Genomic DNA, 18,091 nt, shown 5'->3' on the forward strand with positions numbered 1-18,091 from the left:
AAGGGATGGAAGAAATCTGTTCAGTATGTCTGTCAAGTGCTGGTCATTTGTTAACACATTCCATTGACCTATGGGCACAGCCTGAGAGATCAGTTGTGTGACCCCTGTGGTACAGATAAGGAAACTGCTCAGCAAGGTGGAGTGATCTATCCAAAGTCAAATAGCAAGTCAGGTTTTGAACCCAGATCTACCTGACAAAGTCCTACCCTGGCTTCTTCATTTGTCTGGGTCATTTCCTTGGGCACAGGCATTACGAAGCTCCCTTACAAAGATCCCTTAATCATCCTTGCTTATTTTCCATTTCATCATCAATGAAATCATATTATATTTGGAAGTTGGGTGGAAGTACAGCAAGATCTGTGTGTGAACCCTTTCAAGACACATACCCCAAGTGTTGTTCCTAAATGGAATGCCAGCTGTCAGATTTTTCTAGACATCCTGACAAAATGCACAGAAGAGTGAAGTAAAGATTATCAACTGGGGAATAAAAGTTTCTGTGAAAGACATAGCAGAGCTTCTCTGCACCATTCACACCTCAGACTGTGGGACAAGAGTGCAATGGCAAGAGAGGTGACACAGGCCAGGTAATCCCAGAGGACCCCTGTACAGACATGTGGGTTCTGTTCTCTGCCCTGTATAGACTAGCTATGTGATAGTGGGTAACTTATTTCGAAACTCTCTAAGACTTATTTTCCTTATCTGTCCAAAGCAAAGATTGGACAACAATGGTCGTATCTAGATTCAAAATTTTCTAGGCTCAGTGGAAGGTCAGAAAGTCTCTGTGGCCAAATCCAAGGTCTCCAGCTCAGCTATCTCTGCTGAAGTCACAATGTTACTGTCTGGCTGTCAAACGCACACCTGGACAGAGAGACCTGACTCATCACCTGGTCATACACATTGGGAACTTCATGCCCATCCAAATGAAAAGGGCGTGATATGTCATCTACACCATCTGTTCCCAGCTCTCCTAGTGCTGTGCCTTTCCTGAAGTAAAACCTGTTCTCCTTGGGTATATGGAGATTAAGGTGTAGCTGAGGTTTATGGCAGGCAGTGAGACAGGAGATAGTTTCCAAAGAAATTTGGGGCTTCAGGAGACCTGGAGAGCTATTTTTGATAAATCCACACAATGGTTAAGAACTCCAACTCTGTATTTGGGATGGGGTTGACTTAAAATCCTGCCTCACCACATAATAGGTCACTTGAATTAGGCAATTGAATAAATATTAAAAGTCTAGTTTTCTTCATGTGCAGAATGGGAATCATATAATGAATGACTTATGGTTATTATGAGATTAAATGAGGTAACACATGACAATATTTAGTACAAAGCTTAACATATTAGTAAGCATTAAAAACAAATAAACAAAAAAAACAAAACTAGCCAGTCCCTAGCCCCAGTTCTCCTCTTATTGTTATTTTTTTACCTGGAGACAGTGCGGAATATGTACTGCTGGAACATATTTGAAGGATGGGATAGGGACCATATTTACAGGGACTGAACCATCCTCTTGACGTATTCATTCCTAACATCAAGTCCTTGCCAAAATTGGGATTACCAAAAGTATTTGTCAATACGCTATGTTTTAAGTTACAGAAACTCAACCCAAACCCCCTTAAACTAAAAATCTCTGGCTCAAATTATAGAAGTCAAAGGCTGACCTGGACCCAAAGAGCTCAAGCGACATTCTCTCCCCATCCCGACCTTGCTCTCTCGCTCTTACTCTCTTTCTCTCTGTCCTTCTTTCCTCTCTGTTGGCTTCATTCTTGGGAAGGCTCTCTCTCCCTAAAGTAATAGGATTCTCTCTCTCAAGGTTCATCTCTATTCCAAGAAGGGGGCTTCTATCAAACCTGCTTGGCCCGTTTGCCTAATGCTGGACCAAGCCAAGAGTTTGGGGTACTTTACCTGGTCAGTGTGGTTTGTTACATTGGAAAGGTAAAGCTCTGGATTGAGAGTTCTGCTAGGTAGAGAGGTACAAATCTGCAAACAAAAGATGAATTTTGTTATAAAAAGGGGAAGGACTTCTGGAAAGGCCGCAACAATGCCTGACCACTACATCAAAGGTATATAGCGGGACACAGCTCTCTGGTGTCTAAAAACCCAATATTATTTTGTGGTTGAGAAGGGAACAGCTCCCACCCCCTTGTGGAGATGGCTCCTCTTCCTATTAATGAAAGCATCATAACACATACTAAGGACCACATCCTCTACCTCCAATTCCACCTTCATGTCATACAGGTGCCTGGGTGTTTCTGATATCACTATATATATAAAAATCTCTTTCAAAAGCTCTTAATTAGTTCTACTGTAGGCTGTAGAAATATCCAGTTTCATAGAATCAAAAAAAAAAAATGTTAGACCTGGAAGGATCACAGAGGAATAATAACTCCCAGACCTAGTAGCTCTGGCTTATTATGAGAATCACCTAAGCCGGGTTTTGTATTGTTTTAACCTTTCTGAGTCCCAAATTTTGTACCAGAAATATCACTTATGTAGGTCCATGTTGGGGCAATTTATCAGAATTATTATGATTCTGATTGCTTCATTTGGGAGCCAGTGCCTCTGAAGATATGCAGCCCTATTTGCAAATATCAAGACTGAAGCCAGAGGGAATACATTATATCCAGGGTCACCCAGCTACTTAGTGGCAAAATCTATGTAGACGCCTGTCTCCAGGAGAAAATCCAAGAGCCTTTTCTGTCATTTGCTGAGTAAAGCAGTATGAATCTGTGTTAAAATAATGAGAAGGAAGAGCCTGCACTGGAGCTCACAAACCCAAGTCCTGCTGTGGCAGCCAGGGGTCTGTCAGTGTTTGGGGCCTGCTAACAAGCTTTCAGGAAAACAGGAAACCCCACGTCTATGTCCTCCTGTGTCAAACTTCCCCAGCTCACATTTCATTCTCGTGTACTTTCTGGGCTCCTTCTATGTCAAGTACTATGCTAGAAAGAGAGCTCAAGACCTGCTGGGAAGGGAGACAGAGAAAAGATCACCAGCAGCATTGCCATTTTCAGTGTTCAGTAAGATCCAAAAAGGAATCGTTTCCTCAAAAAGTTAAACACATAGAGTTACTATATGGCCCAACAATTTGACTCTCAGATTAGTACCCAAGAGAATAAAAACATGTCCACATAAAAACTTGTACAGAAATGTTCATAGTAGCATTATTCATACGAGTAAAAAAAATATAAACAACCCAAATGTCCATCAACTGGTGACTAGATAAACAAATTGTGGTACACCCATTTAGTTGAATATGATTCAGCCATAAAAAGGAATGACGTACTGCTATGTGCTACAGCATGAATGAACCTGGAAAAGATTGTGCCAAGTTAAAGAAGCCAGGCACAAAAGGCTACATATTGTAGGAGTTCGTTTATATACAATTCCCAGCATAAGCAAATCCAGAAAGTAGATTAGTGATTGCCAGTGGGTGGGGAGAAGGAGGAATGAGGAGTGGATTTTTTAGAGTGGTGAAAATGCTTTGGAATTAAGTAGTGGTTTCACAAATTTGTGAATGTACTACATGCCACTGAATCGTACGTTCTAAAAGGGTAAATTTTATGGTATGTGGATTCTATCTCAATTAAAAATAAATATCAACAGCTAGACCATTTAAAAAATAAAAACATCAGGCCTTTGAAGCCTCATGAAAGAGTAAAGTTTGGGTCAGGCCCAGAAATAATGAGATGGAAAGTCAGGGATACCTCTACCTGAGGGAATGGTGTGAACCGTGCCACAGAATCTCACGTAAAGAATAGCCAGGAGCCGTGCTTGGCTGAGACAGAGCTTGCTGGGGAGGGTAGGTGTGGTGGTCTGAGAGGAAGAGGTGGGAAAGGAATAGAAAGTGATCTATGGCCCTACCCACTGAGTTTAGGAGCTGGAAGGAACAGAACCTGCTCCTCTCCAGGAGCAGGGGACTTTGCAGGAACGTTACTGGGCCTGGTGATGCATAATAAGCACTGCTTTAGAAAGGTGAGTTTAGCTGTAGTTCCGGATGAATTAATGAGAGAAAGGACCAAAGCAAAGGCTTGGAATCATCCTCTGTATTCTCAGCCCTGTGCTGGAGGCTGCAAGGAATAGGAGAAAAACAAGCAGGGCTTTCCTCCTGCATCTCTCTAGCAATTCACAGTTGGACATAGCTTTCACTTTTTTTTTTTTTAATTTGCTCATTGATCTTTGAAAGGATTCTTGAGATTAGCAGAAGAGTTACTATTAGGTCCTTTTACAGGGTGAGAAACTGAGGCTCAGAGAAGTTCAGTCACTTGCCCTGGGCTGCTCCTAAGTGGCAGTTTAAAAAAGAAACCAGATCTCAACCCACAGTTCATCCTAGGCTGACTTATATTCTTGTCGGGGAAAGAAAGTGTAGGCATAGACAATAAATAAATATACAAAAATATAGTGCAATGCAAATATGTGATAGCCAAAGATAGGTCTTAAATTATTCTCAACAGACACATTGATTAGTTCTGGACTATACTCTGCCAGTCACACCAAGTGTTCAAAGTCCCTTTTCTTCGGTTCTTTCTATTGTGGAATCTTGTACTGCCAAGGAAAAGATCAAGAAGAGAGAGTTTGTGCAGAAGTTTTGAACCTGTGTATTAAATCAGACCTGGGCTCAAATCCCACCTCCATCATTTACCAAATGACCTGGAATTTCACCTCTTGGAGCTTCGAGTCCCTCTCCTATCAAATGACGATCACACACCCAGCTCACAAAGGACTGCTGCTCTGTAGTTCTGTGACTACATATATAAAGCACATAACGAGTAGCCACACACGCTGAGATTTTTAAAAGGTTTAGGAAGTTTTTAAAAGGTTTAAAAGGGGAATTCATTCATTGGGCACAAACAGTCTTGCAGTATCATCTTATGTCCTTAATCTTCACAACAAGGTAGGTCTTATTACCTCCATTTTATAAATGAGGAAATTGAGGCCCAGGAAATTAGCTTGCCCAAAGTTACACAGCTAGGATATGAGATAATCATGATTCACATTTAGATCTAGCTCTGAAGTTCTTACTTTTTCACTCTGCCACACAACTCGTGGTGACATAAGAAATGGAAATAAAGGATTCATTAAGGCACAGAATCTGAATTATGGACAAATGATGACCTGTTTCAGAGCCACCTAGGAATGAGCTGGCAGGTCCACTCCACTTACAGAACTTTAGTCTGGGTTCAGATTTGCATGGCCTCACAAGCAAACTGTTAAGTCTCCAGGCCTCTCCTCTTTTATCTCTCTGCCCTCCTGCTACTTAAGGATTTTTAGATCAAAGGGGCAGCCTCAGTCCTGGGGATAATCCTGTTGCTTGTAACCTTGTTTCTTGAATGTCCTTCACAAAAAAAGGGCTTTAGCAAAAACTTTTTCCCTGAGCCCAATCACACAACTGTTCTTTTCCTTAAGCCTTTGCCAGCTCTCAGGATGAAAAGGTAGATGACTACCTTCAGAAGCATTTTTATGCTGAGGAGCTTCTCAGAATAAATTAGCCAGTCCTCAGAAAGTATTAGATACACTACTTTCACATCCATATCTTATATCTGCTTCAGTCCTTTCCTTCTCAAATGCCACCTCCTTTTTCCTTCCTGAGGGCTGGCATCTTTTTATATTTGCCCATCCTGGGGGAAGGCACATCTCTGAACAAGAGAGTTTTCTTCCTCCAGCTAAAAACCTATAAGATTTTAAAATCCAGACATGATCAGCAAGTAAAGAACTGACCAAAAATACTTTCAATCATCCAAGGGAAGCAGAAGCCCAGGGGATTCAGAAGAATTAAAAGATAACAAACAAGATCTAAGAGATGATGGCAGAAATAACCAACAAGTATTGGTGAAGGAGCTGAGACCTGCACCGGGGCCCTGTGTCTGTGAAGTGTGGCTTGCTGGAGGAACTCCTGGGTCTATGTAATTTTTAGAGGCCCCTTTACAAGCCCCTGAGTCCTTTCCTCTTGGGGAAAGTTCTATTTGCCTTGGACACATCACCAGACTCCTACTGTTTTCCTGTTACTTCCAGGGATCTAGAGGAGTCACAGATGTCAAAGGGGAAAGGTACTTGAAATTGAATGTTTTTTAGGTTCTCTAAAGGTGTGTCTAGCAGAAGGACCCTTTTTAAAATGGAAGGTAACCTGAAAGTATTCTCTGTCTTAACATTGGGTTTCTTAACATCTGAATGTAAAGAACCAATACTTAAAGTCCTTAACACATGTGCACTGCTGCCCCTCCCAGCGCGCGCTTGCGCGCACACACACACACACACACACCCTTCCTGTCCCCAGTAACTCAAACTCAGATTGTTTGGCCACACCCAGACATACTAAATCAAAAACTCTGGGGGTGCGGCCCAGCGATTCCCTAATTACCTAGAGAGCTTATTGCATCACAAATTCCTGGCCTCCACTCCCAGATATTTTGATTTCGGTATTCTGCAATGGGGCCTGAAAATTCACATTTATATCAGAAGCCGACATGGTACTGATGCTGTTGGTTCAGTGAGATGCTCTGGTGTAGGTAGCCTCCCAGCTGCCTCCAGGGCACAGATATCTTACATAAACTAAGTGGTAAACTGTGCAAAGATCTCTGTAGGACCAAGACCAGGAGGGGAGGAGGTATAGACAAGGAGGAGGAAGAGAAGGGAAAAAAATCTGGCCTGAGAAGCAATGCCTGAAAAAGAGACTTGTTCTTTCTCAGCAGGCTCTATCAAAGCTTTTAACTTGTTATTTACATTTCCCACTAATTAGGTCCATAACCCCCTGATTAAGGCCTTGTGATTGAGACCCACTATGGTGTCACATGGGCATCACAAAAATGGTAGTACAAGACCTGGCCCAACAAAAAGGTTAAGAGAACACAACCCTGGGACCCAAGGTCAGACCCCTGGGGCTGCAGGAGCTGGGGACACCCTGCCTCAGGAAAGTCTGAGAAGGTTTTGTGCTTGTCTGCTTCACATTGGTCTTGCCCACAGTTCATGTGATCCCCACTTCCCAGACTTCAGCACATATGTACCAGGATCACCTTAACACAGATCACTGGCCCCACCCCCAGAGTCTCTGATTCAGTAGATCTAGGGTGCAGTCTCGCCTGAGAATCTGCATTTTAAACACACTTGTGTGATGTGGATGCTGCTTGCCCTGGGATCCCTCTCTACAACCACTTGTGGGCACATCTGAAATAACTCCAGAGGTAACTTAGAGTCATTTGGACCAGCAGCCACCCAAGTAGAATGGCTGTAACTCTATTATATCAGAAAGTTTATACCTTACTCTAAACATTACAGCTGTTATGTCTTTGTTGTAGAAGTTTCACCATTTCACACCTGATGTTCCGTCTCCTCCGAGAGCCGTCCCAGAAATGCCTGTCAGCCTAACTTGACCAGTCTGCGTTCTATGGACTGGACTCTGGGCTTGTTGAGGAAGAGGTGCATGAGATGAAGTATGTCTCACAGTGTCATTTCTCTCTCTCCCCTCAACCCTTCATGTCTCTTTGCCCTGTGTTTCCCCACCCCCAGTGCATTCCCAGAAACAGAACAGACAGACCTGCGTCCGGAAGAGCCTCATCTGCGCCTTCGCCATGGCCTTCATCATAAGCGTCATGCTGATTGCTGCCAACCAGATCCTGCGCAGCGGCATGGAGTAGCAGCCTCCCGCCACCACGCTGCTGCGTTCCCGGCACACCGCGCATGCGCATGCCCTGCAGGCAGACTTCCTCCTCAAACGCAGATCAGGACCATGCAGTGGCACAGTTTAGTGAAGAATCCGAGGTTGCAAGGCAACCAGCGTTGCAAATCCACTTCATCTCCTTGGCAGGGACACAAAAGGGCTGTCTTAAATGCTTTAATGGTTTTGTTTTCTAATGCAATAAATAGCCCTGCAGGAACTCTGAAGAGAAACTTCATTTTCATCTCGGAATTCCAGTGGCCAAACAGGCTGGTGGTGTAAGAGAGCAAAAGAGCGGTATGAACACTCAGTCACCTCCACATCTCATTCTTTCAACCCAGGGGACAACTGTTGACCCGCGAGGGCAACCCTCAGTCGGAAGGGACTGACTTTGGGGTTGCTGCAAAAGAGGGGGCTCTCCATCTGGCCCTGGCCTCCTTCCTTCACCCTGTGTATATCCCCAAGGAGTGAGGGGAAAGCCATTGGATGGGGGGCAGCACCTGGCAGCCTGCAGCTGCCCCCCTTTGCTTCCGTTCTTACTGCCTTTTCTACAGGACTCTTGTTGGCAGAGTTGGGGAGCTCTCTGTTTCCATCTGCACTTGGCTTTCTGTTCCTAGAGCCCATCGCGCACCAGCATTTTGGAATCTGCAGAGAGCATTCCTCCCAGCTTTGCTGCCTGTGCTGCCATTAGAGAAAAAAGAAGCATACTTGTGGGCATCTCTATAACATAGACACGTAGACAGACATATATTTGGCTTCTTTGTGTGTGACATCATTCTTTCCTAATCTCTTACTCCTGATATAAGCATGTCCTCTAACATGCATCCCTGCCTTTTTTTGGGCAGGAGGGGTAGTTTGGGGGACCCGGGACTGAGACTGGTGGTGAGGAAGTATTGCAGCCCACACCCCAGTCATCCACAGTCATGGAGCCTGAATACATCTCCATGCCAGAAGACCTCTGTAAGTTAAGGTTCTCGTGCATCTTACCTTTTTCTCATCTTACAGTTTGCTTTGTTAGTTAGTCTTCCCCAGATAAAAAGAGAAATACAGTCTAGAGCAGACAAATGGAAAATCAAGCTACTGTATTTTACATAAAATCTTCTGGCATACAGATCCTGCAACTGACTCATTTCCACGAAGAAAAAAAAAAAGATGTTAATAAGCTTAGCCAACTGGACAGGTAATTTACCTCTGCCTGAATACTTCCATTGGGGAAGAGAACTGAATCCAGTAGTCTGTTTTCAACAGTTTTTCAAGTCTGTAATTTCCTGACTTTTCCTAGATGTCATATCAGCCACCACTGTTAATTCAAGCTTGCATAGTCTGATTAGCCAATAATCTTTTAATGTACTCTTTCCCTTTGTACTTTTCTAAGCTCAGGTCTTTATTTCTGTAATGAAATTGTCTTGCTCCTCTTTCCTTCCATTGCATCCAAAAGCTACATGCTTTCCTTCTCTCGCTTTTCCCTTTTCTTCTAGTATTGAGGCACCAGAATCTTTCTTCTCTCATTGCAGCCCAGTAGGATTTTGATGTGGTGTGTATTCCTGAACCCCTCCTCAAGCCTCCCTTTCTTCTCAGTTTTCTCCTGGCTGCCTTCTCAGACTTGGAACATCCAAGATCTAAGTTTAGGGTCTTCTTCCAATTAACCTCTGTGAGCGCTTCAGGCAACAACCTTGGGGGCAGCTATAGGAACTTCCCCACTGTGGGAGACCACGTGAATACTCATGATGAGCACAAGAAAAACTAGGGATTGAGCCATAGTATGAAGGAGGGAACAGGTATAAGCTTCCAAGCCCAGGGGTTTGAGAGTCCCTCTGTGCAAATGCCTGCAAGTCCAGGACAGGAAGGCAGCAGCTTGCCTGTCCCTCGTGCCTGTCCTGCCCTGCCACAGTACACCCTGCACATCTGCCTCCTCTCTTTCTCCTTGCCTGATTCACCACAGCCTCTGAAGATTGAAATCCTGAATGAAAACAGGTCCAAACACGGAATACTAATAAGATAACTTTGTCAACAGCTCCTGCCCACAGCAAGTGGCTTTCTCTCTCTCAACTGCACTTGGATGGGAGGGACCTGAACCACTAGACCACGTACTATTAGGGAGGCTAGTACAGGACCCTAGGTAGATTGAATATATCTTAAAGGACCCTGGCACATGAGAGGGGATTGCAATGCTGCAGGTATGGCTAGAATTGAAGACTAAAAATGAGTACTTCTTCAAAGCCTGTTTTTCTGCAGGACCTTCTGCCTCCCACTGGAGAACAGAAACCCTGAAAAATCTGAATGTTAGCCTTCATTGGAAGACAAATTAGCCATCATGCAGGGGTGGAAATTAAAAGGAGATCTGGAGAGGCACCAACAACCTTACAAAGTTGTCAATATCCTCTCCCTAAAGAGGACTCTTTTCCCCTCTCCCAGGGGCTCAGTGACCAGGAAGCTAGCCATCCTACCCAGGAAAAAATCTAGGACAGTGCATTCCTTGTGCATGCTGCTAGGGAGAGAGGGCACCAAGGAAGCCACAGAACTCTCTTTGATGGTCTGGAAGTTACCCTCCTCCATGGTAACCTCAACTTAACACTCAAGACCTGCAGTGTATGGAGACAACCCACAGTAGTGTCATTCTTGAGACTTTGGGAGCTAAGAGCTTGCCCTCGTGACTTGTACATTGGCTGCTTTGCTTGGATGGTCTGTCAAAAGAATTGCACTTCTTTGTCAGGCAGCTCAAAATGTTGACTTCTCACAGTCCTACCCCAGTCCTGTCCACACCAGTGGTACTCCAGGGCCCCACGCCTGTCAGCACCCTTGACACAGGAGTTATGATGCTCATGTGTGAAGACTCCAGAAGGTCCTGGTCTCCCATGCCCAAGGTGTGCTGTGTGGTTCAGGGGAAAGGTGACTTCTGTAGGAATGGAGAGGAAGGACTCCAACTCTCCCTCTGTGTTTCTAGCTAATAGACATAAGAGTCTATGGTGGGGCAGCTGAGTGACTGCCAGACTGAGCTTGTTCATTCTTGTCACAAGAGTGGGTGCTCCCCCCAGACCACACAGTGATGATCAAGGAGTCATTTTGCTTGTGAGATAAGGGATACAGACTCTGATGCCCTTGGTCCCCAAAAAACTGTCACCCGTCATTCCAGAAGCAGACAGAGCTCCCAAACAGGCCCCAGCATGGGAACTATTGGCAGCGGCTTCCAGAATGTGCTTGGGTCCCATGTGACCAATCTGTGTGTGTGGGGGGGGGGGGATGTTGCCATGGCAACCCTTGCACTCTGAGTTTGCCAAAGCACACAAAAATAGGGAACATTTTCTTAAAGAGCACTTGGGTTCTGCCTGATTGCAACCTGACTCCCTGCATCCGTATCCTGCTCCTGGGGGAAATTACCCTTTAAAAGTCGCATAGTTTCTCTGCCTTTTTCTTTTGTCTTTGAACACGCCCATCCATTTTCTCAGGAGAACAGGAGCTACCTGTGATCCAGGTGGTATCCTCCCCATCTTTTTCCTCCCCAACCACCAAGAGCCCAGAGCAAGAGCCCCTTAATCTGGGCGAAAAGTCAGAAATGTCATCTGGAAGGCAAAAAAATATTTTAAGACTCAATCTTTAAAAGCATCTGTTTGCCTGTCAAGAAGCTCTCCCACAAGCCAGAAATGTGAACTGAAGTGAACTAAGGTTGACATGTGGTCTTAGGCAAGCCCACTGGTTTCAGAAGTTTCTAGGCGTTTTATTTGCAGAGAACAAGATGCATAGTGTGAGTCTTTCTTGATACCTGCTCCTGTCTCAGATTTCACTTGACAAATGGTCTGTTCTCTTATAGCTGGCCAAAAGAACCCAATGAAAGATGGCAAGCTCATTTTGATAATAACACCCCTCCCAACCTCCCATCCACAGAATCATAAAGTGATATATCTAAGAACTGAAAAAGAAATTTATCTTTTATTCCAAATGCCTTTTCTAGAATTAAGTCCAGACTCAGGTCATAAATCAAAGAGAGTTTTGTTCTTCACCAGTATCTGGAGCCTTCCTGGGATCCTATGAAGACATCGCTGGAAGAGTGAGGGTGTGACTACCCAGCACAGCCCTGAGTGGGCTAGTCTGGCCATGGGTGGCTTCATGCCAAGAAACCCTGTTCAGCTGTGCCCTTGTTCTCTATCCCCACAAAGCTCCTGAGCTGTGCTCCTCCCAGCCGGAGATCTCAAACCATAGGTCATTTAACTGCACTATTTCTCCAAAGGCTCATCATGATCATGTTACTCACCCTATTCCACTGAGATATAGAGGTCTGGAACCCCACTGCAAAAAGGAGGTACCCATTTTTCTAAAATGCTATGATGATGCAGATGGGCTGAGCTTAAGCTTCTAGACTTTGGGCGTACTGGTTATATTACCAGAAGAACTGCAGAGCTGCCTTCCCCAGAGAACATCTCTCTGAAATGACTTCAGATCAGAGTTTTCTCTTGGCCTCTTCAGTGACCCCACAGGGCTAAAAGTCCATAACCTAAAGGCCTTGACATAGCTATTATCCCTCACCACTTCATAGCTCAAAAATCCATCAGAAATAGAAAAGAAACATTCAGCAGCTAGGGTTTTCAATTTGAATTAAAGTGATGGCAGAATAGAGGAGGATTTGGGCTACTTCTTATAGACCCTGTCTTCATGACAATTTAAATGTCAAAACTGTTCAGCTTCACTTCATACTTCCTTTGACTAAGTTACTCAGGGGACTGTCCTCAGTTAAGTGGCCTTGCTAGAGATACTTGGTTTAGAGGAATAAGGTCGAACATACAAACCAGCCAAGCATTTCTCTTAGTATCCTATGCTCATTGCTAATACACATAGTCATTTTAAAAGCTATGGTTTCTACTTAACATTGGCTTGGGGCCCTTTTTATATGGTCTCAAAGGACATGATGACAATGCTCTAAAAGTCTTCAAGGCAAAATTAATTTGATTCAGTTGGCTTAAAATATAGCTACAAAGAATCAGGTTTTGCCAGTGCCACAAAATCAGTTCTCTAAAACCGGAAAAGACTTCTGTGGCCTCCTGGCCCCTGCCCTACCTTGGGAGCTTGTTGAGCATAGCCTCCTCCTTTACTGGCATGGCCCTCATCCACTTCTTTTCTTTGAGCATGATGAGTTGGCTTTCAAACTAATGTTTCTGACATTGTTAGAAGTTATTGTCCAAGTGAAAGGATGCAGAAGCTGGAATTTTCCAGTGGAGTAGAAGAGCAGCATAATTAGGAAGGAATATTCCAAGGAATGCAAAATTCAAGCATGATTTTGTTCCATCCCTGGACCTGAAAAAGAAAAAAGTTTTTAAAGGGTGGCAGAAGCTGGTCTCTGAACATTTTTCCTGTATGTCTGGCCTACTTTAAGAACATATGGGGAATTGAGTGCCAAGGGGATGCTGCCCATCAACCTGATCCTAATGACATGCACTGGAAACTTCAAGAGGAGGCTCACTTTTCCTTGGGGGATGCTGACATCTGTGCAGCCCAAAATACAGGGCTCTCTGTCTGGGCTCAGACCTGTTGAACTGAAATCAGAAGAACAGAGCTTAGAAACAGAAGTGTAGGCAGCACTCTCAGCTGGGAAGGGCACAGGAGGCAGGACCCCAAGTGCCCCTGCCACCCACTAACCAGATAATATTGAGTGACTTCCCTTGTTGGCCTCAGGTTTCTCATCTCTAAAGCAAGAGGAAAGATAAACCAGATGACTCAGAAGAGCACTCCCATTGTGACTCTGTCTGTCTGAAACAAGTCAAAATGAATGTTCGCACTTGAGAGGGTCCTTCTAGTCCCTATGTATTGCATCAGGGACTTTTTTTTTTAAACACAAGTTCCAGGAGACAGTTGTAGTAAAGTATCTCTTTTGGTATCCTTTGTCTATAGATGAAACAATGCAAATTGACTTATGTCAAGTGTATTGTGTCTTATGGGCAAAGGGTTTTATTTATTTCCTAAGGTCTTACTGATTTATGGGAGAATCAGAGATGTGTCCTGGCTTAGCCAGTGTGAAAATTAAGGGGATTTGATCACCTTACCACATGAATCAGAATAAATGCAGAAGTGGGGTGAAACCGCGAGATTCTGGAAAAAGACGCTTGGTTCTTCATCTGAGAAAGCCTAACGAAGCTTTTGAATAAAGAGCACAACTTTCAGTCTTTTTTTCTCCCTTTTTTACTGGCTACTGGAACAGCAGAAGTGCCAGTACGCGTGATCTTGCTTGGTAATTATTTGTAATACTGCAGAAGGAAGAAAGTCGTGATCTCTGGTGATTGTCAGGAATTAGATTAACAGTCCAGGGAGACCAGTTGCCTGCTATTGCTCTTTAGATGGCAGATAAGTGATGCTGAGCACAGGTGCCTGTTGTAGATGCTGTCCAACCATGATGAGGGCAGGAAGAGAGCTACTGCAGGAGCCACAAAAGTCTCCAGACTTTCTGCCCCATGACTACATGAAATCCTATGTTCTGTTCTTTTTTCTCTTTGTGTGTTTTGTTTGTTTGTTCATTTGTTTTTGTGGGAAACCCTGCTGTTCTTCTTCAAAAAGACCTAGATTGGCCAGGAAAGGGCCCTTTCAGCTCCTGGTGAAAATTTACAGAAGTCATTGTGTCTCAGCTCTCTCCAAGGAAATCAGATAATATTCTATCTGATCCGGAATCTGGTTTCAGAGGTCCTTGAATGGATTCTTAGTGGAGATTGACTTTCTTTCCCAGTTCTGAATCCAGGAAGAAGCTATTTCTCCAAGGACTAACCAAAGACAATGCCCTTGGAGGGAAATCAGACCTGAAAATCTAGTCAGAAAGTGGTTTGGCAAATTGTCATCTATTGGGGGTGGGGAGGGGGAGGTGGTTACTGTGATCCTAAGGGTCATTAGACTTGAGGTGTGAATTTTTTCTTAAAGCACAGTAGTAAAAGGCTGGATGTAAATTGGAGTGCAGCTGAGGACTATTACAACCAGGACAACTGGAGCTTGTCAGCTCTCATATTCAGAATAGGCCATGAAGACCAAAATCCTGGGTCACAATCTTCCCGTTTACCTCATTCTCATTCCATTTTTTCATTCAGTATTGGTTGATGATTTCTGCTATTAAGTGATGAGAGAGTCAGCAGACTAGTCAAAAGGAAATCTCTATATAAAATGTAAATATTAATATAAATTAACTTGGCATGCAACTTATTGATCCAATGAAGCATATATTATTAATATGTTATCTTAGTGTATAAAGGAAAACTGACTGCCATATTTACCAAATGTTTTCTCTAACCAAACCTGTCTGTAAATATATAATCTGTATAAAAAAAAGAGTCTAATTTACCATTATTTATGCAATAGAAAAAAATAAAAGTTTTTTTTTCTTTTGATGAGAGATTTGGTTCATTAACTGTTGTGTGATTTGCAAATGGGTTATGAATTTCATCCCTGTGATCCTAAAGGACAGTCAGATCTGTAAGGATGACAGTCCATCATCACACCTTTCCAAGAGGCAGCCATTGAGAAAGTAGTGGGGGATCAGGTCCTATGGTGGGGCTTTGGTGGGAAATGATTAGTATGAGGGGAAATAAGCTGACTATGGAGCATGTGGTAAATATGAAGCAACTCTAGCCAGGGAGCAGACATTATAATTAAGAAAACTTTGCAGATACCCAAGCAAATGGTGTGATCCTTTTGGGGTTCCATTTGCAAAATTCTACCCAACATTAACATTCGGGCATTGCATAGCTTTTGCTTAAGCTTTGGGAATTTGTAATGTTATTTGAGCTTCTTGGACATAGACAAAAGACACCCATTTCCTTACATAAATAAGGAAACAAAGAGAGGACTAAAATGTTAAGTGACTTGATTAAGGGTACTAGCTGAGATCCTGCCCGAATTTGCACTAGAAATCTCCAAGCACCATGAGGACATCTTATATTTTCTTTACTTTTCAGAAACGTTATCACACATTCTTCTAAATGTCTTGGACTTAAGCCAAAAATCTGAGTTTCCATGTGAGCGGAATCTCCCAAGTTCTCCCAGCGTTCCCACTTTTAAGTATTACAATTTGTACCTTCTTAGAAAAAAATTATGAAGTAAAATTACTAAGCATTTGTTATTGCTTAAAATTTCCAAAAATACAGTATCCTAGACATAAAGTACATGTTTTTCTCTGTTAAAGAGGGCCTTTGGCAAATTCCAGTGAGATAATAACTTGGATTTTATTCTCTCTGATCTGGGTTTTATAAAGGAGCATTTAATTATAAATATTCATTATTCTGGGGTACTTACCCCAGCAGGGAGTGTCTTACAGGACAAAAGTTCCCCAGGGAACTGACAACAGATCCTCAAGTCTCTGACTCCCAACTAAAGAGATAACAACTTAGAACCCTGACGACTCACTGTCTAACATTGGCCCAAACTAGCTATATCCAAGGCAAAACAAACAAACAAACAAACAAACAAACAAACACCTCTTAACGTGAACCTATCTTTGAATCCTAGTGGGATTTTCCATAATTTTGCTGATTAGTGAATTTCAAAAGGCTTTTATTTCAGATAAATGTTTGTCTGTGATCCAGCCATGTGCACAATTAGAAAGCTGTGCCTGTCACTTCTGCAAATTCTGAAAGGTCTACCTGTATTGTAGCATGTAGTTTGGCCTTGAATGGCAAACAATTTGTGTTTGCGTTGCCGTGAGCACCTGAGATCAGGTTTCCAGGCCTGACGCTTCTTGTTTTCATTTCTCCTCAGCACACCTGGGCTTCAATCACTGGGGAATGGGCCAGGAGAAGAAGTAGCTGTGCTCCAGTCTAACCCAGTAAGAGTTCCCAGGTCCTGCAGCATCACACTTGGGGCTATGCTCTAGTCCCCAAGTGAAGACCAGTGTGCAGCCAGAAGGCTTTTCTGGCTTGATAGGTCTTCAGCAATTAGTGCTGCTAGTGTGTTCAGAGCTGGCAAGAGCCCTGCTCTCACTTCTGAATTTCCTAGAATGAAGAAGGGGGAAAGATACAGGTGCCTCCTTGTAGGGCTGTGCTAAGATGACACACTAGCTCAGATGCTTAGGGGCTCATCACCCCACTCTGGCTTTCATAACATTTCTCTCTCTCTCTCTCTCTCTCTCTCTCTCTCTCACTCTCTCTCTCCCCCCCCCCCCCCCGCCCCCTCGCTTTCTTCTCTGCTCTCAGGATAATTTGAAGTTAGCTGACCTTCAAAGACCTCCAGGGCAGTGTCCTCAACCCTGGTTGCACCTGAAAATTACCTAGGGAGCTTTAAGAAAATGCCAAATCTTGCCCTTTCCCAGATGTTCTGATCCATTGTCCTGGGATGTGACCTGTGCCACAGGGAATTTTGTGCCCCAGCCGATTCCAGTCAGGGTTAAGAACAAGAGAGTAAGTTCCTATGCTTTTAGATTTGGGTCATTTCTGGAGAAGCAGGCCTGTCTTAGCAAATGGTTCGCAAAGTGCAGTTCCTCAACTTAAACCTAAGAACTTGTTAGAAAGGCAAATTCTCAGGCCATATCCCAGAAGTAAGAGGTTCTGGAGATGGAACACAGCAACAAGCCCTCAAGCGTAAAAACCTCTTTCTCAGTAACACTGTTTTTCACTGTGATAAACATCAAAATCAATACATAACTGCAATTATTATCAGAATCACTAGGTACTTTGAAAACAGAAAGATACCTGGGCCTCATCTCAGACCTATGGAATCAGAACCCCAGGGGAAAGAATCACTGGTAGAGTTACTTGAGGAAGCCTAGGGGAAATTCAGAATGGAAGTCTGAACTTGAGTCAGCTCAGCAGCCTGAGGTGGCTAGGCTTGGATCAAGAAACTTTTTCTTGGGTGATTCCTCAACAATGCTCCCAGCTCTTAGGTCTCAGGAAGAATTTCCTGGTGGTGATCTCCAGGGTTTACCTGCAGTTGTTGCTCTCATTCTCTAAGCACAGCAGCAGAGACCTGTGTAGGGCTGCAGAGACCTCTGCTATCCCTCCTAAAGAGGAGCTGCTGGCTTATAAACTGGAGGCTCTCCACGGTCTTCCCTCTTGTCTTTCAATGTCAAAGCCATGGCTTCCAGGCTATCCCTAGGAAGTCAAGGGGTGGGAGTGAAGTAGAATACATGACACTCCCCAATCACCTAAGATTTATCTGGATGAAAGTAAAGTAAAATTGAGCACAAAGAGGGAATGAATTGTATGACATGTGAATTACAACTCAATAAGGCTGTTATAAAAGATTACCACAAACGTAGCCTTGAAAGAGAAAAAGAAGCAGGAGGTGCGACCATAGGCATGACTCTGAGCCTCCTGCGTATATGTGATCTTCAGGTCATGATCTGGGGCAGATGGCAGAGTCCTGGCTTCTCCCAGTTGCCTCAGACAGAAGTCCTGCATCTTGGAAGCAATGCTAAGTAAGCATGGGTACACCCCTCCCTGGAGGGGCCTCTCTGCTAGAGGGCTTCCTTCAGCCTTGGCTCTCCC

At 43.8% G+C, this 18,091-nt stretch overlaps 1 protein-coding gene across 6 annotated transcripts in view; it reads left to right on the plus strand.

The window, feature by feature from the left end:
- CALN1 (calneuron 1) overlaps window positions 1-14,960 on the plus strand; it is a 520,980-nt gene extending 506,020 nt beyond the window's left edge. For 5 of the 6 annotated variants that reach the window (XM_016138511.2, XM_016138512.2, XM_016138515.2 and 2 more), the window contains one exon: window positions 7,499-14,960. In XM_016138511.2, coding sequence (XP_015993997.1) covers window positions 7,499-7,626 — 128 coding nt within the window. In that variant the 3' untranslated portion in view covers window positions 7,627-14,960. The remainder of the gene's footprint in view (window positions 1-7,498) is intronic. The other variant, XM_016138514.2, reaches the window with a different exon arrangement.
- Window positions 14,961-18,091: the final 3,131 nt, after the last annotated feature.

The sequence above is a fragment of the Rousettus aegyptiacus genome, unplaced genomic scaffold (genome assembly GCF_014176215.1).
Source record: "Rousettus aegyptiacus isolate mRouAeg1 unplaced genomic scaffold, mRouAeg1.p scaffold_m13_p_8, whole genome shotgun sequence".
Classification (NCBI taxonomy): domain Eukaryota; kingdom Metazoa; phylum Chordata; class Mammalia; order Chiroptera; family Pteropodidae; genus Rousettus; species Rousettus aegyptiacus.